The 24,153-nt window shown below is 33.2% G+C and overlaps 1 protein-coding gene across 2 annotated transcripts in view; it reads left to right on the top strand.

The window, feature by feature from the left end:
* The window catches only part of LOC145293280 (mitochondrial thiamine pyrophosphate carrier-like), a 145,160-nt gene extending 124,275 nt beyond the window's left edge, over positions 1-20,885 (top strand). For both annotated transcript variants that reach the window (XM_080139881.1, XM_080139882.1), the window contains exon 6: positions 20,448-20,885. In XM_080139881.1, the coding sequence (XP_079996007.1) occupies positions 20,448-20,755 (308 nt within the window). In that variant the 3' untranslated portion in view covers positions 20,756-20,885. The remainder of the gene's footprint in view (positions 1-20,447) is intronic.
* Positions 20,886-24,153: the final 3,268 nt, after the last annotated feature.

Here is a 24,153-nt window from a genome sequence, read left to right as displayed (position 1 = left end):
TTTCAAATAAATTGTGAGGGGGAGGTGATCTATAGGAAGTTTAAATCTATAAATATTTATTATTTTATTATTTGCAATCGAAGATTTTATTTTATACAAAATCAAATAAAAAAAGGAGATAACTAAAGGAATCGTTTTAGGCACAATTTTTTCTGATTCCAATACCCCAAAAAGTCCTGATTTTTCTGATTCTTGATTCCGATTTAATCATCATAACACTAATCTATATATTTATAAAAGTGTGTGCGTGTGTAAGAACACTTCTCAACCTATATACTCAACGAATTTTCGGTCTACAAACTTGGAAACCTTTTGAATTGGTTTTCATCCAGAAAAAAGGGCTGGTAAAAGGTAAAAATTGAAAAATTGAGTAATTGGATTTTTATCTGTTTTAAACTGTTTCATGAATGTACATGCACGGCCGTGAAAACAGGATAGCCTTTTTATGTTAAGTATAAGAAGGTTTAAAAACACTTTTTAAAGAACGTGTCAAGCTGGTCTAATGGTTATCGTACTTGACTCGCTGTCTTTAGGTTTTTGTTTCGATCTCAGCTTGAGTATTTTGTTTTGTTTTAATGACAAGAAGCAAACTGTTTAGAAAAAACATAACGTTCGCATGCACATGTCCCATTTTCCGTATTAATTAAAATATAATTTTTATGCATATTTTATGACTGAACAATGCTAGAATGCCTGCTAGTATATATATATATATATATATATATATATATATATATATATATATATATATAAAGTGGGCAGCAAAAGTATTTAGTACAATGGTTTTGTCGTTTTTCTCATATATATATATATATACCCAATTTAGCACCTTAAGGAAAATTTGACGTAAGCGGGAGTGGCATGAGTGTCTATGCATGCATGCGCACATATGTGCATATATTTGCACGCCAGGGCAAAGATGTATGTGTACATGTGAACGTTTCTTTAAGTATATATGTGTGTACGTGCGAATGGCCGCTAGCTAACCCTCTCCAAACAATTAACAACAAATAAAAACCAAATAAATAAACTGAATCATAGCCCCCCCCGCTTCTGAACCTAAGCAAGGTCAAGACATACTTATCAAGAAATCATCTCACCAAAGAGACGCCAAAAACTTTAAAATTAAGACTCGAATTTTAAAGTAACCCCCTCCTCCTCCTACCCCCACATATTCCCCTTCCCCCTCCATGTATCCCTATGCCCTCAGCCACACCAGAAATGAACTTCCCAGACCCTCCCCCACAGGTTCCTTAAACTCCAAAACTAAAACATCACCGACATACCAAGCGCTCCCTCCCACCTTTCCCCCTTGTTCCCTTCCTCTTCCCCTCCCCCGCTCTTCTCGCACCCCTCCCCTGAAATCATTCACTCTTTCATCCCATCATAACAAACATTTCTGTAAAAGTCTGAGGAAGCTACAGACGGCCAACAAAACGGCCGGGTAGCTGAAACAATAATGTAACTTAACAGAAAGATACGGTAATAAAAAATGAAACATATATATGAGCAGATTACCTATGAAGATATTTTTTTTTCCACTCCCTCAGTTATCAATCAGTGTTTTTCTTCTCTTTTCTTTAATTACTATACCAACATTAGAGAGGCAAGACGATCCTACTATTTCACATATAAGTATGCCGTAGAAAATATTTATCTATGCTTTTTGAAAGTTTTATGAGAGAAAGTGACTTTACAGCCGCACACACTCCCAAACTTAGTATATCATTGAGTATTCATAAATGGTCACCCATCTAAGTGCTCATCAGGCTCACTGTTGCTTAACTTTGGTTATCTAAAAAGTACCTGTGTTTCAACGTGATATAGCTGTAAGCTATTCTTATTAGATTATTGAATGGTATTACTATTGTTATTATTAATCTCTTCAACAACATTGTATATTTTTTGTTAACCTTACTGGGTTGTCTCCCTTACCATCTCTTCATCAGGGAGAGAGTATTTTCACTGAAAATGGTAAAAGGGGACATTTTCAAATGTTGGGTGCGAGTGAGACACATCACATGTGTGTCAATAAAATCATCTTCCACTCTAAAAAAACAATATCGTGAATTAATCGACATGTTTTCATTTTCTCTTCTCATCTTGCAATTATAATTGCTAAAGCCAGAGAAGTAATATTCATTTAAGAGGAAAGAAAAAAAAACATGCAGATAAATAATCTGTTTCAGTTTCATGAGTAAATGGTAGAAGAACAGAAGGATAAATAGGAGATAACTCCTCCTTCTCCTTCTCCAAGGCAACATCTTTCCTATTTTTAATGTCTAGTATATGATCTAAGAGTGCATCCCGTTGTGAGGCACAAATTGGGGAGGTTTGGGAAGTGCCAAGTCGCCTTTTAATTACTGTTGTGGCCCTTTCACAATATTAAGGTGAAAGAGTCCTGGTTTTCACTGCAAGCCGTTAAACTACACATATGCTTCCTGCTCAATGGCAGAAATGTCTGGCTTACATAGTGCCAGACAAATCCATACTATCATAGATATAGGGGTTTTAACTACTCCAGAACACTCCCCTCTGAAGATTTATTTCATCGAAATATAATTTTTCTTTCTCTGGTTGATCTCCAAGGGGTCCGTCAGTTTCCTTTTTCTGCCAGAATAACATATTTCAATACTAGTTTGTGGGAGTTCCAGGTCAAATGCATCATACAGTAGGTCCAACGTCCCTTCTTCTGGTGGAGTTTAACTTAACTCGTTCGAAACACGTTTGCGTATCTGGTTCAAATGTTTCTTATGCGTTGAATGTGATCCTTTCACCATGTAAATCATACGACCTGTTCTTGATTGTTCCCTGTTCCCAGAATGTATTATTATCTTTGTGTATCTGAAAGAATGTTTTTTCTCTTAGGATGTAATTCTTCTTAGGAACAGTTGTCTTTGTGGGTTTTACCCGTTTTGGCAATAATTTGTCAAAGACTGGACATATTTTTCTCGTGAACATCACTTCTGTCAGAGACATCTGGGATGGTGTATTCTCACTAGGCATCATGCGGTACACCTAAAGAAATTGTTGCAACGCTTTTTCGGATGGAGTGTCCTTTGTATTCTTCAAAGCCTTCTTTAATGCATCCACAAATCTTTCAGCCTGTCCATTTGACCTAGGGTGGTAAGTTGGATGTTGTGATGTGATTCACTTGAAAGTCCTCCATGAACTCTTTAAAGTCCCTGGATGTAAACTGAGTGCTGTTATCTGACACTAAACAGTTGACCATTCCGAACCATGCAAATAACTTATGAAAAGTTTTAATAGTGAAGTCCGAAGTTGGGCTTTTGCACCTAAAGATGTCAGGCTACTTAGAAAAACTGTCCACTACTATGAGGTAATACTGTCCATCAAGTGGTCCTGCATAGTCTATGTGCATCCGTAATGATGGGTAGTCAGCTTTGGGCCATGGGCTAAAATGAACTGGTGGCGCTTTAACAGCTAATACACATCCTCTGCATGTTTTCATCTTTTCTTCAATGTCCTTGTCCATGTTTTTCCAGTACACAAATGAACGCATTAAAAGTTTCATTCTGATGGTGCCAGGATGTCCTGTGTGAAAATTCTTTAAGATCTTCTTTTCTCCGGATATAATAATACCTGGTCGCATGTTGAGAAAACCTTTGCTACTTGTTCATCAGTCTACAGTTTTTCCTTGGTTCCTCTTAGAAAATCGGTGCTTTCGACTTATTCCTTTATATCATCCAGAGTAATGGAAAGTTCTTTCAGTGTTGCATAGGATCGAACTATAATCTCTCCCTGATCGTAGTGATGCAGTGATGCAATTACAGTCTTCAAGTGATTAACCATTCCTTGATATTAACCGAGATAACCCGTCTGCATGTCCTAACTTTTTGACGGAAGGAATTCCATATCAAAGTCGTAATTTAATAGGATTGTTCCCCATCTTTGGAGCCTGTTTGCCATATCTGTAGCCAACCCTTTCTTCAAGCCAAAGATAGAGATCAGCAGCTTGTGGTCCATTTGAAGTTTGAAATGCTGTTCATGGAGAAATCTGTGAAATTTTGTTACCGTGAAAATGATTCTTAAGGATTCTTTCTCTACCTGGGAATAATTCCTTTCTACAGGTAATAGGGTTCTCGATACATGTGTTATTGGTTTTGTAGAACCATCGGACATTTTAAGCAGGATACATGTGCCGATTCCAGCTGTGCTTCCGTCACTTGCAATGACAATGTCTAAATCTCAGTTGTAATGGGTGGGGAATAGTTCTGATGTGAGCACATCTTTCAGTTTTTTGAGTGCCATCTTGAATTCTGAGGTTCAGTTCCAAACCTTGTCCTTCCTAAGTATTTCATTTAAAGGTGCATGCAATGTGTGCATGTTAGGAATGAATAATAATTAGCTAAGCCTAAAGAACTTTGCATTGTTATGTCGTGTGGCTCAGGCATATTTTTTATTGCTATAGACTTTTCTGGATCGGGATGTCTACCATTCCTATCAATTATCTGTATTTTATTTGGTTGAGGAAAAATTCACATTTGGTGTCTTTAAGTGTGAAGCCATACTTTTTTATCTTTTCGAACACCAGAAAAACGTGTTTTCTATGTTGCTCTATAGATTCACTTTTCATTAGAATATCATTCAGGTAACCAACGGAAAAATCAAGGCCGCTCCACATTGTGTCGAAAGATAGCCGGTTTGACTTTGATCTCAAAAGCTAACCTATTCAACTTAAATAGTCCCTTGTGAATGGTAATACACAAAAGTTTTGAGCTTTCTTCCTCAATGGAAATCTGTAGGTATGCTTCGCTCAGGTCTATTTTTGAGATTATTTTCCCTCCATTTAGTCGGGCTGTGTAATGAATAATGATGATCCTTAAGTACTGCATTACACCCGGTCGAGAAGTCTGTGCAGACTCTGATATTCTTCAATTTTTCTTTACATACACGGTAGAGGCAGCCGACTCACTGTTGTCAAAATTCCTGCTTTGATGAGTCTGTCTAGTTCTACATCAGTTTTTTTTTGCATAGAGGCAAATTGTATGCTGCATTTCTTTTCAAAGACTGGGGTGGCATTGTCTTGTAATTTTAACTTCGCCTCCATTTGTGTACAGCTTCCTATGATAGTAGCCTCTCTTCGATTTTTATAGAGAAGATATACCAAACTAATATTCATGAAGATAAAGAAAAAACTTACGTACATGTGGTTTTAACAGAAAAAAAGACAATTGAGAATATATTTTAACTCTCGAAAAAAAAAATATGAAGAATTTTGAGTCCAGAAGAATTTGGAATAATAAAACGAATTAAAATTCCTTTTCATAGCAAAAATCCAGTTGAGTATTAACGTTGTTGTCCTAAATTCTCATAATGGAGTGAATGCGATTTTGATTCTTCATAGAGTTAATATATTTTTTTTTTCTTTTCTCATTGTTTTACCATAAAAACGAAAATCGTGCAAATTATTGACAGAAATTTTTAGGTCATAGTAATAATTTTTTTTTTCTTCAAATATATACTGTAAAACGAAAATGTTTTTTTGCAAAAATGAAACAAAGATATTTGCACAAGCGAAAATCGGCCAGCCTGCAAGAAAAAGCTAGTTTCTTTTTCTTTTTTTTTTTTTTTGTTTGTGTGTTTTTGGATAAAGACAAAAAATTCTAGAGCAATTAAAATGTCTTATTTCAAATATGAAAACTTTGCATAACTTGCACAAACCAAAAGTTAAAATTGAATTAGGTCAGTTCTTTAGCAACAGACAGCATTGTAAATTTTTTTCACGGCTTTTTTGAAAAATAAACTTTTTTGAAGTGAAGTCGATTTTCGTTGTTGAAAAAATTTGTGGAGCCAATCTTTACCTTTTCAACGAAGGTAGAAAAATATCAGTTTGTTGAACAGAAGTTGGTCGTTTATCCAGAGGAGATCGTTATGGGTTCTTTTTTTGAATCCATACGTCGCCAATGTTGTGGTCCTGTTTAGGGGGTCACAATATTAAGATGAAAGAGTCCTGGTTTTCACTGTGAACGGTTAAACTGCACATGTGCTCTCTGCTCAACAGCAGAAATATCTAGCTTACATAGTGCCATCTAGCGAATCCATACTATCATAGATATAGGGGTGTTAACTACCCCACAACAATTACCAATACTCTCAGGTTCATTTTGACCCAGAGTAGTGATACCTATCAGAGTCTCTGTTTACTTGTCTCCCCATGAGGGTAGAGTGAAACACAAGATTGATTTTATATATTATTTTTTTATTAGAATTCTTTGAGATGAGTAATGTGTATCTTTATTTATTTGTGGACTGTTATCCTCATCTTCATAGTTGTTGTTTCACAACATTTTGGCCAACTCATCCTCTGGCCTTCTTCAGGTAGTTAACTGCAATGGGATAAGAATGCTGAATCTCTTAAATGTATCCTCAGTAATTACTGCCTTCCATAGTTGTTGTTGTTGTCTCATCACGTTTTGGCCAGTTAATCCTCTGGCCTGCTTCTGGTAAGATTAAAATCATTATCTTCAAACAGAAGTGCACGCCTGTGGAATTCTGTTCAGTTTGCCTGTTTCCCACCTGACTACAACTTGGGTGTCTTCAAGTCCAATATAAACAAATTCCTGATGGACCGCACCCTTAAGTAAAACACTTTATCAAATCTCAACACTAACATACTGTACACGCAGTAACCCTTATCCCTGAGTGGCTTCCGGGCCTTGATAAGTGGTGACCACCTTGTAAAAAAAAAAAAAAAAATGCTCACCCAGAATCATAGTGATTCAACGCCTCGATTCACTGCATTACGGTTAACCACCTGAACGCCAGAGGAATAGTTGGCCGAAATGTGATGAAACAGCAACAACTATGAAGATGAGGATAACAGTCCACAAAGAAATAAAGGTAGGTTTTAATATGTGTAAAATCTAATCCTCCAAGAAGGGCACTCTTGATTGAGATAAAAATAAAAATTGCCTCAGGCTAGAAAGACTCGTCTTTCATCGACTGAAAAACAGATTAAATGTAGCATCAGAACAGAGTCGGAGTTCTAGCTATAGAGTGAATGTAATTTCTCTTGGACACTAAAATTACTTGGATACCATTTGGCATTTTTTTTCTGTCTATTTCTCAAGCTCTCTTCACCTCCAAAGGACTGGCACTATCAGATCAGGCTGTCTGAAGATCCTGGCTTCCTGACCAAAAATACACCAAGCATTGGCAAAATTGTTTTTTTCCTTTTCCTTTCCAAAACTCAATCATGTTCTGCAAAGCCAAAAATAAAAATAACAATTTTCTTCTACAAAACAACCAAACCAAATACTGTGAATAAATATTTAAAGATATAAGGACTTGAAGCATAAAACCTTTTACCAAAATGACTGGATTCAGCGTTAAATAACTTGAAAAGGGTTGATACGCTGTAAAACAAAACACTTAAATCAAACCACCTCTAGAATTTCTCAACTACAGACTATTTAGAAAATATATAAGCCTACAAAACAAATTAGTCTTTAAATTATTTGTATTCAAAGTGAAATCCATTGAATATTGAAAAATATTAAAAACTTGAAACATAAAATCTCTACCAAAAGAATATAGTGCAAGTTTTTTTTTTGTTCCCCTACAAAAAGAAGGTGGACCTGTAAATTCAGCCTTGTCCGTTTGTCTGTCCACACTTTTCTCAATAACTATGGCTTGAAATTTTTAAAAATTTTGCACAAACATTAAACATGATATGAGTAAAAATGTAACAGAACAGATTTTCCGGGAAAACTCCAGTTTCTCCCCCTAGGGGTGCCTTTCGGGTTAAAATGGCTAAAATTGACACTTTTGTGCCTATTAAAAAAAATTGACGCCTTGGGGTTTTATAAAACTTTCTGAAAAGTTGTAACTAACTGATTTCTATATAATTTTGTTTGTCTATACTTTGTGATAACTCTTCGGTGTGCCTCAGGGGCTCTTTTAAGGCTAATAAAAACACTCCAGTTTTGGGACTATTTTATCATATTTATTCAACATTTTCTGTGTATGTTTATTTAGCAGTTTTGCATGGTGCTGAACTCAAATTTAAATATGTTAAGGTGTTGGGGACTTTGGGGGCTAAATGAAGGGGAGGTGAATGATGGACTTAGTCATTTCTTTTTTTGCATGGTGCGGAACTCAAATTTAGATATGTTAAGGCCCCTGGGGACTTTTGGGGCTAAATGCTGAACTTGGTCATTTTTTATGCCTCGTTTACCTGTGCCCTTACGGAGGACTATGTATGTTTCACTTGTTTGCCTTTAGGATCAAATAGGAATTATCTTTCTTACATTTTGAGCCTTGTTATTATTTTAAATGATCTTCATTGTTATAATTATTTTCAGAAACTGAATGTAATTTTATTTTCTCATCACTTATCTTCATAAGTTTAATGCCATCATTACAGTATCTATCAATCAATTGATGACTTTTAAATATTTTATTTGCGGTCAAAGTTGTGTTATATTTAAGAAAGAGGTGATTATTTAAACTTATTTTGACTGAGTCACCACTCATCAAGGCTATAGACATTCAAGGATAAGAGCTAATCATATAGATTGATTGTCAGTTTAATACTGAAGAATGTTATCAGAAGATTGAAAATGATGAATAGAATGAACAAACTTTACTTGCATTTTGAGCCATGAGTCATTATTTTAAATTCTTTCCATTGTAATAATCTTTCTTGCTGGAATAATTATTTTCAGAAACAAAAGTGAACTACTTTAATATAATTTTGGAGCTTTGTGGAGTGTTTAGTAACCCTTAATTATCATTCCTTTTAGGTCTATTTTGATTCCAAGTGGTAGTACCTGTTAGTGTTCCATCTATGTGTTAAATAGTATTTATCAATTTTAGACTATTTATTTACAAAAATATACAAATATACAAAACAAATTAATCTACAAACCATTTCTATCCAAAATAAATTTGATTGAACGTTTAAAAAGATTACCATTTTTTTAAATTTTACCATTTCTGGATTTGGTATTAAATAACCAAAACTGTTTGATGATCTTTAAAACCACTCAACCAAACCAAATCAATCCTGTTTTTTTATAAGAAGTTGAGACCTATCGTTAATACATCTCTCATGCACACATCACAAATTTAGGGAAAAACGAGGAAACTGAGTAATTTTTCTTTTAACTTTCTAAAAGAAGATTGGGATCTTGCAACAAACGGACCTTGTGCCATATTTTGTTTTTGTGGCATGATTACTTGTATGTGCATGTACATACAATGAAAAATTAAAACACAGAGTTCTAGCTATAGAGTGAATGGAAACACACACACACAAGGTAAAACAAAATTGAAAAATGCGTATGTACACACTCAAGAAGTTAAAATTACACACACAAAAACTTAAATGTAAACACACATAGACACACAAACTCATTTTCCCAACAAATACAGGCCTATCTGCTGCCTCTCAACCACATACAGGTGGCTGACAGGAATAATTGCAAACACAATCTACCAACACTGGACTGATGGCGATTACCTTGAGAAATAGCAAAAGGGGTGTACTAAAATTAAACTTGGTACAAGAAACCAACTCTTCCTAAATAAAACAATTCTTGAGGACTGCAAAAAGCGTCAAAGAAACTTGTCAATGGCCTGGATTTGACTACAAAAAGGTTTCTCGCTTCGATGTTTAGAGATGTATAATATCTCTGATAACATAAGGACATTCTTTAGAAAGCAAATGACAAACAGTCATCGCTCTACATCACATGGAAGGGACAATACAGACGCCAATGCTCAGTATCCAGCGAAGAATCTTCCAAGGAAATAGCCTGTCACCACTGTCCTTTTGTCTTACAATTGATCCACTCAGCAAGCTTCTTAAAAAATGCAATGCTAGGTACAATCTTAATAGAGGCAGGAAGAAAGAAAAAAGTAAAAGAGTGAACTTTTCTTTATGAAACGATGCAGAGACAGAAAAACCAGCTTGTCTCCTTGATAGCAACTATAAAAACTTTCACAGACGATGTTTGCATATAGTTTGGATTTGACGAATGTGCCAAATGCACAATAAAAAAGGAAAAAAAGATGACATTCGAACATCTTTGGTTCAATGACGACTTTATTGAAGATCTAAGAGAGGACGCCATACATAAGTAGCTCGGTATAGAAGAAAACATAATTGTGGAGCATAAAAAATGTGACGTAAGGTGGAACAAGAATACACAGTATGCCTTAAAAATATCCTCAAATCCGAATTAAGCCCTCAAAACAAAATAACTGTCATAAATCAGCTTGCAACCCCTGTCATCTCATATGATTTCAGGATTATTGACTGGTCTCAAGACAATATCAATAGGCTCGATATAAAGATCAGGAAACTGCTATCCTTACATGGATAATATACTGAAACTAATGCACGGACAGAATATACCTACCACGGAAAGAAGGCAGTCTATGCCTTACTGAAATTAATCATGCATATCGAGCCACCATAGTAAGCATGGGACAATACAGCAAAAATTCAACAGATATGATATTGGAAATGGTGAGAGACCATCATGAACACTTATCTCAATAAATATCAACAACAAAACTTGCTGAAAACTTTCTGGGCGCCATGCTGAAGAATATGATGAGCCAGCAACACAGATTGCAAGAATGAAAAGAAAGAATTACACAGAAATGGAGATAGAAACAAGAAAACAAGGATGGAACCAACATAAGAGAGCAAAGAAGTTTCTAGAGGAACTTAATCAAGAGTATATAGACAGGGATGCCTCCCTTCAGTGGCTCAAGAGTGAGAGGCTATCACTTGAAGAAAAAGACTCATCGTAACCGGCCAAGATCAGGGCTTACTCACAAATGAATTAAAAAAATGGCTGGCCTACAAACAAATGGTCAGTGCAGGTACTGTCACTCAGTGATTGAGAGCCACCTAATATCTGGATGTCAAACCTTATTGACAGATGACCTTTACACTGTTCGACCCAATTTTTAAATACCTCCATTGGAAAATCTGTGGAGAGATGCAACTTAACAAATCGTCGAACATCTGAGAACATGAACCATCACCGATAACATCAAATGGAAAAGTGACAATGTTATATGACAAAGATAAATACATATGGACAGATACATAAAAGACAAAGCCATCAAGCCAGATATTGTAATATGGAACAAGCCCGAAAGAACTCTGCTCATTATTGATGTCACCATCCCAAATGATTATGGCCTTAAGAGAGCTGAATGCGAAAAAATAACAAAATATCAGGAAAAAATGATTTAAAAACATGGTTTCTGAAAGAAATACACATTATACCGGTTCTGATAGGAACAATTGGCCCAATGAAAAAAATCTTAAGAAATACTTGGAAACAATTCCTGGAAGACTGAGCTATAACAAAATACAGATAGCAGCCATAAAGGGAAATATTCATAAAAAGCCCTCGGATATAAATTCAAATCATAATTAAATCAAGTGTTAGCCCCAGGATGGAGCCCCTTGATCTCTTAAAACTATACAAAAAAAAAAATAATAAAAACAAAGTAAATACAGGATGTCCCAAGATTATTCATGTATTTTGATGCAAATTTATATTTCAGATTTAGAGAGTTAATTTTGGAACACTGTATTTAAAATACACCTACACTAAAAAAAAAAAAAAAATCATAAATACACCTACACTAAAAAAAATCATAAATACAACTACACCAAAAACAAAAAAAAATCATGAATACACCTACACTAAAAAAAAATCATGAATACACCTACATTAAAAAAAAAATCATAACTACACCTACACAAAAAAAAAAAAATCATAAATACACCTACACTAAAAAAAATCATAAATACAACTACACCAAAAACAAAAAAAAATCATGAATACACCTACACTAAAAAAAAATCATGAATACACCTACATTAAAAAAAAAAATCATAACTACACCTACACAAAAAAAAAAATCATAAATACACCTACACTAAAAAAAAAAAAATCATAAATACACCTACACTAAAAAAAAAAAAATCATAAATACACCTACACTAAAAAAAAAAAAATCATAAATACAACTACACCAAAAACAAAAAAAAATCATAAATACACCTACACTAAAAAAAAAAAAATCATAAATACACCTACACTAAAAAAAAAAAATCATAAATACACCTACACTAAAAAAAAAAAATCATAAATACACCTACACTAAAAAAAAAAAAATCATAAATACAACTACACTAAAAAAAAAAAAATCATAAATACACCTACACTAAAAAAAAAAAATCATAAATACACCTACACTAAAAAAAAAAAAATCATAAATACAACTACACTAAAAAAAAAAAAATCATAAATACAACTACACTAAAAAAAAAAAAATCATAAATACACCTACACTAAAAAAAAAAAAATCATAAATACAACTACACCAAAAACAAAAAAAAATCATAAATACACCTACACTAAAAAAAAAAAAATCATAAATACACCTACACTAAAAAAAAAAAATCATAAATACACCTACACTAAAAAAAAAAAAATCATAAATACACCTACACTAAAAAAAAAATCATAAATACAACTACACTAAAAAAAAAAAAATCATAAATACACCTACACTAAAAAAAAAAAAATCATAAATACACCTACACTAAAAAAAAAAAAATCATAAATACACCTACACTAAAAAAAAAAAAATCATAAATACAACTACACTAAAAAAAAAAAAATCATAAATACACCTACACTAAAAAAAAAAAAATCATAAATACACCTACACTAAAAAAAAAAAAAATCATAAATACACCTACACTAAAAAAAAAAAAATCATAAATACAACTACACCAAAAACAAAAAAAAATCATAAATACACCTACACTAAAAAAAAAAATCATAAATACACCTACACTAAAAAAAAAAAATCATAAATACACCTACACTAAAAAAAAAAAAATCATAAATACACCTACACTAAAAAAAAAAAAATCATAAATACAACTACACTAAAAAAAAAAAAATCATAAATACACCTACACTAAAAAAAAAAAAATCATAAATACAACTACACTAAAAAAAAAAAAATCATAACTACACCTACACTAAAAAAATCACTTATGCATGCAAACTTTAAGGCATACACTTTTACACAAAGAAAAAATAGGAAAATACTCATGCGTTTATATAAAGGGTCAGCATTTTGAATACATTTATGTATCGGTTATATTAATGCAATTCTTTATTTTTTTTGATGTTTTTTTTTTTACTGTTAACCTACTTTCTCGGCTCACCCTGTATATATACAGTAGAACCCCGGGATACGGTGGCTCTAAGAAACTTTTTTTCAGGTTGCGATGTGGAATATGATATTTTTCTGGCCCCTGTTTACGGTATTTGCCTCATCTTAAGGTGTTATTTATAATGTTATTTGATTATATACATGTGTATTATATACTGCACTGTATTTTGTTAAATAAGAAAATGGTCGTAAAACGCATATACCCAAATTTAAACGCATGTATGTTTACACTCAAGTAACCATTGTTCACTAAAAAAATGAACATATCTATAATGATAGAGCAATGGGTTCAATCAATCAGACAGTCCATAGAAAACCAAACTGTAGTTGAGTCCAGATGACAGCTCTAAAAGGAACAATATCAATTTTTAAAAGAGCTTTCACATATATATCTAATCCATAAAGTGTTAATCCCAGAAGAGAGGACAAGTGATCTAAATTGAACTAAAAAGCATGCGCGCACACACACACACACACAACAGGATGCTCCACAAAATATAGGAAATTAATTAAGAGAGTAAAAAGTGACTCTAACTTCCCTTATTTTGTCTTTTAGTCCTCACATTCCATGAGTGATGTTTCTGACAAAAGGGGAAAAATTACTGTTTCCTGTCCACATAACTCTTATCATTGGCTAATTTGATCTTGAAGTAATATTTTTTTCTTTTAGCTTCTTATATGAAGTGGCTTCATGCCTTGTCTGGGGCGATTTCCATAAAACAAAAACAAAATTAGCACAATTACTCCATATGTAATAGTTGGAATAGAAAACAGTTGGTAAGAGAAGCATCGTTAAAGGCGAAAGAAAAACATATTTGATAATATTTCACATACTTTCCATCAGCGGCTGCACAATTTAGCAAATCTCAAATTGCACTTTGGACAACTTCAACGTTGTTCCATCAACAGAAATTTTAAAGATTTTACATCTGTGACCCGTATCCTGTGTAAAATCCATTACGTTGAGATCTGGACTATTTTTTAGGGCCATAGTCATGCAATAGTGTTCTCGAATGTATATAAGTCTTTATTCCATTTTTTATCATCATGTACTTTCCTCTCCTTCAGATGAGATGTGCACCCAATTTGTGTGCAGGAAGTGTAAGACAATCGAGATGGATGAGAACTCCGATATTCAAGATGCCTTAAAAAAATTCCAGACTTTTTTTGTATAGACATTTAAAATTGTTGTAGATTCTGGAAAATTCAGTATGTTATTGCTATACATCTTATAAGACGATCAACCTATTTTTACGACGAATGCAGAATCTTATGGCTATACATCTTATGAGATGACTGACCAATTTTTATGATTTCAGGTTTAAGTGAACAGCTACAGCAGGAATTGGAATATGTCCTACTAAAGCCTGATTGTCACAGCTGGTGAATTTCAAAAATACAATCTCGACGTGAGGACAGTTTAGAAGAACGATATGCAATAAAATTCTGTTTTAAACTTGAAAAAAAAAATGCCCCAGAAATGTATGGAATGCTTCAGACTACTTTTGAACTATCTTGCATGAATCGAACATCAGGTTTTGAGTAGCATAAGAGATTCAAGGAAGGCTGGGAGTTTGTGAGGGATGATGATAAGTGTTGGAGGAGTAAAAAAGTCAGAACATCAGAGTTGATTGGCCAAATAAAGAATTTCATGGATAAGGACTGTCGTGTGTCTATAGAGATAATAAATGCACAGTTTGATGCCAGTGTGGAAACTGTGCACATAATTATTTACGAGGAACTGAAAATGCAGAAGATTTGCACGACATTTGTCTCAAGAGTATTCGATCTTTGTCACAGACTATTTGACCAAGATGGGCATCAAGACAGTTCCTCACCTGCCCTATAGTCGTGACCCTGTGACTTTTGGGGTTTCCCTAAGCTCAAGGAAAACCTTAGAGGCTGTAGTTATGAGACAGTTGAGGAGATGAAAGAGATTGTGACGAGGGTCATTGAAACACTCACACAAGAGGACTTCCGTGAGGCCTTCCAGAAGTTGTTGGAACGATACAACAAGTGAATTGCAGTCGGATGAGATTACTTTGAAGGAGACTAAAGTTTCATGCATGCACTATCAATAAAAGTGGCCATATGAAAAAAGTCTGGAAACTTATTGAAGGCACCTCGTAGATAAAGTATATCTGGATAGAAAAGCTACTGAAGCTGTTGTTATTGTTATTGTTGAGTATCGTTTATGATGATGATTTTGTTGGCATTCGTTTCACCGATATCTTTCTATTAAAATACACCCGGAGAAGGTTGGCGGAAACGTTGTGCAAATGACACTCAAAATGAGAACCGTAGTCCAAATAATCCAAAAAGGTTTTGTGTGTTAACACGTTGTCTTCCTTTATATTTCTATTTTTTAGTTTTTGTTGCATTTTTATTTCTCATATTTTTTTTTGATATTCAAAAACAACAACAAAAAAAAAAAAACCAACAAAAAACAAACAAACAACTATTTTATTTTTGATTAGTAATCTTGGACACTATATTTTAATAATCTCAATCGAATCGATTTTGCTTTTCAAATTGCCTCAATCAAGATCATATAATATTGGTCAAATGAGAAGAGGCAATAGAAATTTAAAAGCTGATGATTCTTGGTATTACAATTAAGCTTTCCTTTTCTCTGCTTTTTATTCTTTCCTAATTAAAATACTGAATGAACGATGATTAATGTTTAACAAAAAAATAACAGCACCTTCTTATTCAGGCTGATAATATGCTTTTTATACCAAGAGAAGAATCAAGTTTTATAATCAAAATAATTATAAGATATTTAAAAAGGATTTACTTTATTTTTTTTTCATTCTTAAATTATATTACTTTCACCCTCCGATTATTTGAGAAAGTCTTAATTTACTTAATTAGCTTAAAAGTTGGCTGGTAATAATCACCTAGTTCACGTTAATGATAAAAGAAATTCATGTATGGAAGACTTGTGATTGGTTTGTTTCTACAAAAACTACAAAAAACCTGCTCAACCACCGATCGCCATGACACTTAACACTCTACCTGAGAGCTCATCGTATAAAATCTTCAGCCTAATATTCATAGGAAACATGAATTGGAATAAATACATCGAGGAGATTGCCAGGACTCCTGCAAAAAAGGTGGGCTCCCTTTATCATGCTAGAAAATGACTCACATCAGAGAGGATTCTATATCTTTACAAAGCCATAATTCACCCATGAAGTATTGTTGCCACATCTCGACTGGAGCATCTACCACTAGTCTCTCACTCTTAGATGGGGTCCAAAAAAGAATTTCAAATCTAATAGGTTTTGAATAATTAGTCAAGCTCCAGCCCCTATCCCATGGCCGCAATGTTGCATCCCAGTGTCTGTTTTGCAAATACTTTAATTGACTGTGTTCTGATGAACTCATGCACTTGTATCCCTTCGTGGTACCCCCCCAAGCTCGTCTAACAACAAAATCCCACCCCTTCATAGCAAAAATCTCTAGATGCCAGAAAACCTTCTATTTAAATAGCTTTTCCCCTAAACTTTGGAATTCGTTCTCTACTTCCCATGGATGTACTGACATGCAGAAGTTTAAATGTAATGTGAACAGGCATCTTACTCATCTTCTAACATAGTCCCCTGTAGACATAGTCCCAAATAGTAACGGCTTACATTCAAGTGGAAATATGCTTTAGGTTGAATAAGAGTTAAAAAAAAAAAAATTATTATGGAATTTCCGCAGTTCTCATTTGTTAGTAAATGGCACTTTTTTTTTTAGTCATGTTATGTTTTTTCTTGGTATTTTTTTTTTTTTTAGTCATGTTATGTTTTTTCTTGGTATTTTTTTTTTTTTTTTTACAGTCATGTTATGTTTTTTCTTGGTATTTTTTTTTTTTTTTTTAAATAGTACAGTTTTGGATGTAGTTACACCAATAGGAACAAACTGTTAGAATCTGTGTGTATTTTCATGAGAAACAAACATTTTCTTTTTATAATTTATTTATTTGCACACTATTATTGTCTTCTTTTTATAGTTGTTGTTTCATGACGTTTCGGTCAACTATTCCTCTGGCCTTTGTCAGGTTGTTAACCACAACAGGATAGGATTGCTGAATCTATAGTTCCAGGTGAGCATTGTCTGAAGATAGCAGTTTCAATCCTACACAAAGCCGGCCAGAGGATTAGTTGGCCAAAATGTGGTGAGACGATAACAACTATGGAAGACAGTAATTACTGAAGATACAGTTGAAGATTCAGCATTTTTATCCTGTTGCAGTTAACAGCCTGATGAAGGCCAGAAGAATAGTTGGCCGAAACGTCATGAAACAACTATAAAAAGATGAGGATAATAGTCCACAAATAAATAAATAAAATATACAAATTACTTATCTCCAAAAGAATTCCAATCTATATATCTATAAAAGTGAAAGTGTCTGTGTGTGTGTGTACATTCCCCTACGCAGTAACTCTGTCAATTTTCAGTCTACAGACTCGAAATTTGATATACAGGGTGCTGAGATTTGGGAAAATCTTTATAATTGGTTTTCGGCCAGAAATTTGGCTGCTAAGAGGTCAGTTCAACGATTTGATCTTTGAGAACTCTACCAAACTCCTCCGCCAATTTTGGGTCTAAACACTTGAAATTTTAGATATAGGTTCCTTGGACATGGATCTAACTTAATAACTTGATTTGCACCCAAAAACAATAAATGTTAAGGTGTCATAATGGGGGTCAAAATTAAAAATTTTTTACCTCTGTGGTCCTTACCAAATTACTCAGACAATTTCTGGTCTAAACATTTGGAATTTTACATAAAAGGTATTCAGAGATAGGGCAAGCTTTTTAATCGGTTTGGGTAAAAAATTTGAGCGACAAATATATAAATCTACGTATGTCTGCGACGGATTTTCACAAGATCAGTATCGTTTTGAAGCTCGATTTTCAGACGATAAATACCGAAAAAAAACATTAATTTCTTCACCTTCAACTGGGCACTTTTCTACAGGGAGAGGTCGCCGATATTTTCGAAAGTCATCCTCTCATTTCGATTGTCTAGCCTTAATTTAAACCTACGTCACTTCCAATTTGGCGGTGGCCATAACAGCAAAGACGTCACGTTTTTTTCCTCGTTCTTTTCCTCCTTCACAGTACGGGTTCGAGCCTGCCTTCCTACTACCACTTTTTTTTGTTCAACACACACCTCCAAACATCCGGGCAATGCCGGGCACCCATACTAGTAATTAGATAATTTTTTTTTAATTTAAAATTTTATTTATTAAATGATACTATTTATGGCAATTATCATCTTATCTGTCTCTGTATGAGACTATGGTAGCACAAAATGCTCACTATTTTGATATAGAGGCCGATTTTTGGATCTGAATTTCTATGATTTGTGCACCTAAATGTCAAAATAGTGAATGTTTTGTGCTGCCATAGTTTCATACATACCGAAATGTAAGAAGTTTTTTTTTTCCTGTTTAGGTATTTAAAACCTAAAAAAAAAAAAAAAATGGGCCTATTTTAATAATAAGGCAAGCTAGAAAATAGAATGGCTACCATTTCAGCCTTTGATTAAGTTCCCAATTTCCGAGTCTCGATGTTCAATCAATTTAATTTTTACAACAAGGGAATTTTTTTATCAATAAATAAACAACACAAAAATAAAACATTTTTTTTTAGGATAATTAACTTTGTTTCCAAGGGTCAAATTTTGAAAGGTCAGTTTAAAAGCATCAACCCCCGACAAACTCTTGTGACTATTTTTAATTTGAGCACTCAAACATGAGGACTTTTTGACAGATAATAAGATAGCCTAGTATGAAATGATTTTGCTTCATACGGTTTAGCTTTATGGTAAGGGTATTGGATTTAAACCAGAAGATTCTTGTTTGAATCTAAGTGTGTAGACGAATCTATTTAATAAAATTGTCAGACATGAGATTGTTTATTGATGTGGATTAATGCACTGATGTAGATGTTTTGAGTTTTAATTTTAAACAATTTCATTCAAATAAGTTAATAATCAAAATATAAAGTATTAAAATATAATTCGTAAAAAAAAAATTCCAGCAAACATTTGCTTTTTAATTTCATATTATTTATAAATTTAAGAATTAAAACAATTCCGAAGTTTTCAATGTTTTTAAACACATGCCAGTATGTAAAAGAGACGTTAAAACAATTATGATGATTTATTTATTTGCGGACTGTTCTCCTCATCTTCATAGTTATTGTTTCACAACGTTTCGGCCAACTGTTCCTCTGGCCTTCTTCAGGTGGTTAACTGCGATGGGATAGGAATGCTAAATCTCTTAACTGCATCCTCAGTAGTTGTTTTATTGGAGAGAGTAAAAGTTTGTTTACGAGGTGTAGGGGAGAGACCAATCTAGTTCTTATTACTTAACTTGTTTTTTTTCTTTCTAACTTATTCTTAAGATGGTCGACATGCGGGCAGTGTCTTGACGCAACATTCACTTAGATTTTATCTACATTTTCAGACGCATGTTGCCTCTCTCGCTTTTTGACTTTGACTGACTAGAAACTCTGTTCTTTCCTCCAAACATGTGACATAACCTCTGTCATATCATTTGATACCTGCATTTTTTTGTGCATTTTTTGGGCATTTTGTCTAAGTGTAACATAGTGCACATGAGTGCGTGGGGAATATATCAGCAGCAGCGAGGGATGGCTGGCTTACGAAGTGATTAGCAACAGCATCTGAAAAATATGCATATGCAAATTAGGAAGTGTGCACGAGAAGAAAAAAAGAAAAAGAGAGGAAAAATGCACCACGTGATCGCGAGAAGAAAAGTGCGACATAAAAGAAAATGGACTTGTAAAGTCGAGGATAGGAATGAGTCGGCATGCGGTCGGAGGAAGAAGAAAAGTGTACACCGGGCGAAATGAACGATGGTGAGAGACTTTGAAGTGGTTTTGTTACGAGAGAGTAATAAAAAGTTTTGTTAAAAAAGAAAAAAATGCCGACCGGGATTTTTATTGATTTCTTTTGTTTGTTTGTAATTGCAACGTTACATAAGAAGTTAACGTTTGAATCATCGTCATAATCAGACTAGTTGCAGGTGCTTGTGTTTCCGTTTGTTGCCAGATTATTCTTATATGTATCACATAACTAGTTAACATAATCTTTACTTACTGGCTTAGGGCCCCAATATATATGTAACATGATTTGTTGATTTTCTTTTTTTTTTTTTTTAATCATTTACTTTCAGATGAAATACGCACATTCGTTAGCGGCATGTCGAGCGGTATCTGTGCCAAGCTGGTCGTTTATCCCTTTGATGTCGTAAAAAAGCGTCTCCAGGTGCAAGGCTTTCACGAGGCACGAGCAAAGTTTGGACATCTTCCGATATACACAGGTACATGGCATTGCTTAAAGACAGTTATGATTCAAGAAGGTTTGCGAGGATTATACAAAGGACTGTTCCCCACTCTTCTGAAAGCCGGCTCGGTCAGCGGTGTCACGTTTACGACATATGAAATTGCCTGTCACGTCCTAGCAAATATACATATGAGATAATAGATTCTTTTATAAGTTTTTAATTTATACAGGTAAATTTTTAAATTGCAAAGCATATCAGGAAAACTAATACTTTTTAATATATACATATACTCAGAGGTAGAAATGGTAAAAACCGAATTAAAGTACTCAATACATTAGTAGAGCTAAACGTGTTTTTATTTTACAACCTAAAGTATTGACTTAATCAATTACAATTGTTTCCGTGGAGAGAAAATTTACTGCTTCGTCAGAAGACAAAAGTCAAAATGAGAAGGGGAAGAAAATATGATTTTTAGGGTTACGAGTAGGTCTTAACAAAATAAGAAAAATAGAGAGAGAAAAAAGAGGAGAAGAAAAAGGGGAGATGGAAAGAAGGAAAGAAGCATACATTGAATATTCAACTTAATTTGATCACGATGCAAATGTATGCTTCTTTCTTTCTATCTCCCTTTTTCTTCTTCTCTTTTTCTCTCTCTCTATTTCTCTTATTTTGTTAATATCAACTCGTAACCTTAAAAATCATATTTGCTTCCTTTTCTCATTTTTACTTTTACTGGCTACTTCGTTAGACGGCAAATCTTTTGTTTGTGGAAACAATTGTAATACTTGAGGTTATAAAATAAAACACACATACATACATACATACATACATACATACATACATACATACATATATGAAAATCAAAAAGAAAATGTAAGTTATTTGTGAATTCATTAATGTTTCATCTAGACTTCCTCAGGATTATTGATTTGAAGAAAATAAATTAAAAACGCAATACCTGATGTGCATGTGACGTGAAAAGCGTGCTTGTCTCCCTCTTTCGGACAGAACAGTCTTTAGAAAAGGGTCTTTTCAAATAAGCCATCCTTCCTGAGGTAGTCTTTTAAATGAAGATTAAACGTTGATGACTTCATAAATAATTTATGATTTTTTTTTTTTTTTTTCATCACATTGGAATATAATTTCCATTTATTATCATATATATATATATATATATATATATATATATATATATATATATATATATATATATATATATATATATATATATTTCGGCGTATAAGGCGACTGTTAGGTAAGACGAGGTACAAAATTGGAACAAATGTTAATACATTTATCATATATCAGTTGTATAAGACGGCTTTTAAATCACGAGACCATGTTTGTTTAGCCTAGGCTAGAGATTGCAACACCCTGTGTCTTATGAAATATTGGTTTTTGAAAGATGATTTTTTAAAACTTTAAGCGCTGTCTTATACGCTGAAATATACGGTATATATATATATATATATATATATATATATATATATATATATATATATATATATATATATATATAGTTTTTTTTAGTGGAAATGGTAATTAATAAAAACTGAAGAAAGTGCTCAATACTGTTGTAGAGCAAATATGCGTTTTATTTTTTATTACCGTATCTTTCTGTTAAGTTACATTATTGTTTCAGCTACCCGGCCGTTTTTTTTTTTGGCTATCTGTAGTTTCTGTAAAAGTCTGAGAAAGCTACAGACGGCCAAAAAAACGGCCGGGTAGCTGAAACAATAATGTAACTTAACAGAAAGATACGATAATAAAAAATAAAACGTGTATATATATATATATATATATATATATATATATATATATATATATATATATAGATATATACACACACACAAAATCTTGATAACTGCAACCTTCTGTATAAATTTAATTAGAATGACAGAGATGGTCTTTCTCTCTCTCTCTCTCTCTCTCTCTCTGCATTTCTCCGTCTTTGTCTTTCATATCAGTCTGTTTTCAGTTTTTTGCATGTTTCGCCCTATCTTTGATCAGTAAACTAATTTGCAAACTCGGATGCGTCTTCTTTCTTTTGTATCTTTATTTCCCTTCATTTTAAAGAAAAAAAAACCCTAAAATATAAATGTCGGTTTTTAATCTTTATTAGTTTTTAGTTTTTGAATAGTAAATTGAAGGCATGGAAAGAAATGGAGATTCAAAGGAAAGCAGACGCATTTGACCTGGAGTTATAGATAGAAAATAGGCCACTGAAGAAAGGGTGAGGGGAAACAAAAAGATAGAGAGAGATGAGGCAGACATGCTGAGAAATAAAGAGAGGCAGATAAAGTGATAAAGAAAAAGACCATCTCTTATTGAAGGATGTGGTTATTAAGATATATATATTTTTAACACTATTAAAACATATTTTTTTAATTAACTAGTTAACATTTAAAATTTGACAAGGGACAATTACGAATAAAAGAATAGTCTAAGTTTTTAGTGAGGACGTACACCTGTCTCAGGGTGGTCGTAGGCTCAAATAATCACAATGTGTGTGTGTGTGTGTCTGTGTGTGTGTCTGTGTGTGTGTGAGAGAGAGAGAGAGAGACACACACACACACACACTAAATAAATAAATAAATAAATAAATTGTCTTTCAAAGTCTCCCATCAAAATAAATCCTTTTTTTACTTACGACATGTCCGTTCCTCCATCTCTTCTGAACATTAGACCAGTCTAATAACAGTTAATTAACAGCGACAATATCATATGCATCTACTCTTATTGTAGTCTTTATTTTTTTTTTATCCATTCCTGTTTTTGCTATTTTTGGATTCATTCTTTATTCTGCTGGTTTCACATTGTTTTCAACATTTTTTACCAAATTCATCCATTGATGTTTTGTGTCATTCATTTAAATCTCATTGCATTCATATTCTGTGCTTAGATTGCCGAAATGGAATAATGCATATTGTAGGTTGTTTGGGTCCTCCATAAATATAAAAGTATGAATGAATTTTACTTTTTACCAAATAATAAAAGTATGAATGAATTTTACTTTTTACCAAATTATTGACTCTTCTATTTTTAACAACTGCTGATTTTGAAACTTTTTTTTTTTTTTTTACAAAAATTGGGATGAATTCTGGAATTATAAATAATGCATTTTCAACAAACGTTTCTAGCTTAAATTTTAACATTGGTTTCATCCTCCTTCGACCTAATAGTATGGGGTTCTTACAAAGGCTATAAGCATTCCTAGTTAATATAGTGCTATGGATCTAATATACTGAATAGTAAGACTGTATTAATATTCACTTCATTAACTATAAATAGAGGAACAAGCTGATTAAACTAATATTGTTTTAAATTCTGAGTTTAGTTCTTATATCTATAATAAAATAAACTCATTATGTCCCCCCCCCTCCCGTCCGACAAAGGAGAGATTGGACCTAGTAATTTACTCCCGTTCGTTTGTTCGCACATTTCTCAATAACAATGCCTTGGATTTTTTTTGAAATTTTGCACAAACATTAGTCATGGTGAAAGTAAATTTTTGCCAGAACAAATTTTCCGGGCTAACTCTGGTTGCTCCCTTAGGAGGCATTTTAGGGGTAAAATTGCCCCCAACGTTTGTCCG

The sequence above is a fragment of the Euprymna scolopes genome, chromosome 14 (assembly GCF_053919585.1).
Source record: "Euprymna scolopes isolate OS-2025 chromosome 14, ASM5391958v1, whole genome shotgun sequence".
Taxonomy (NCBI): Eukaryota; Metazoa; Mollusca; class Cephalopoda; order Sepiida; family Sepiolidae; genus Euprymna; species Euprymna scolopes.
The sequence above is the reverse complement of the archived record's forward strand: the minus strand, read 5'-3'. Positions and strand labels throughout refer to the sequence as shown.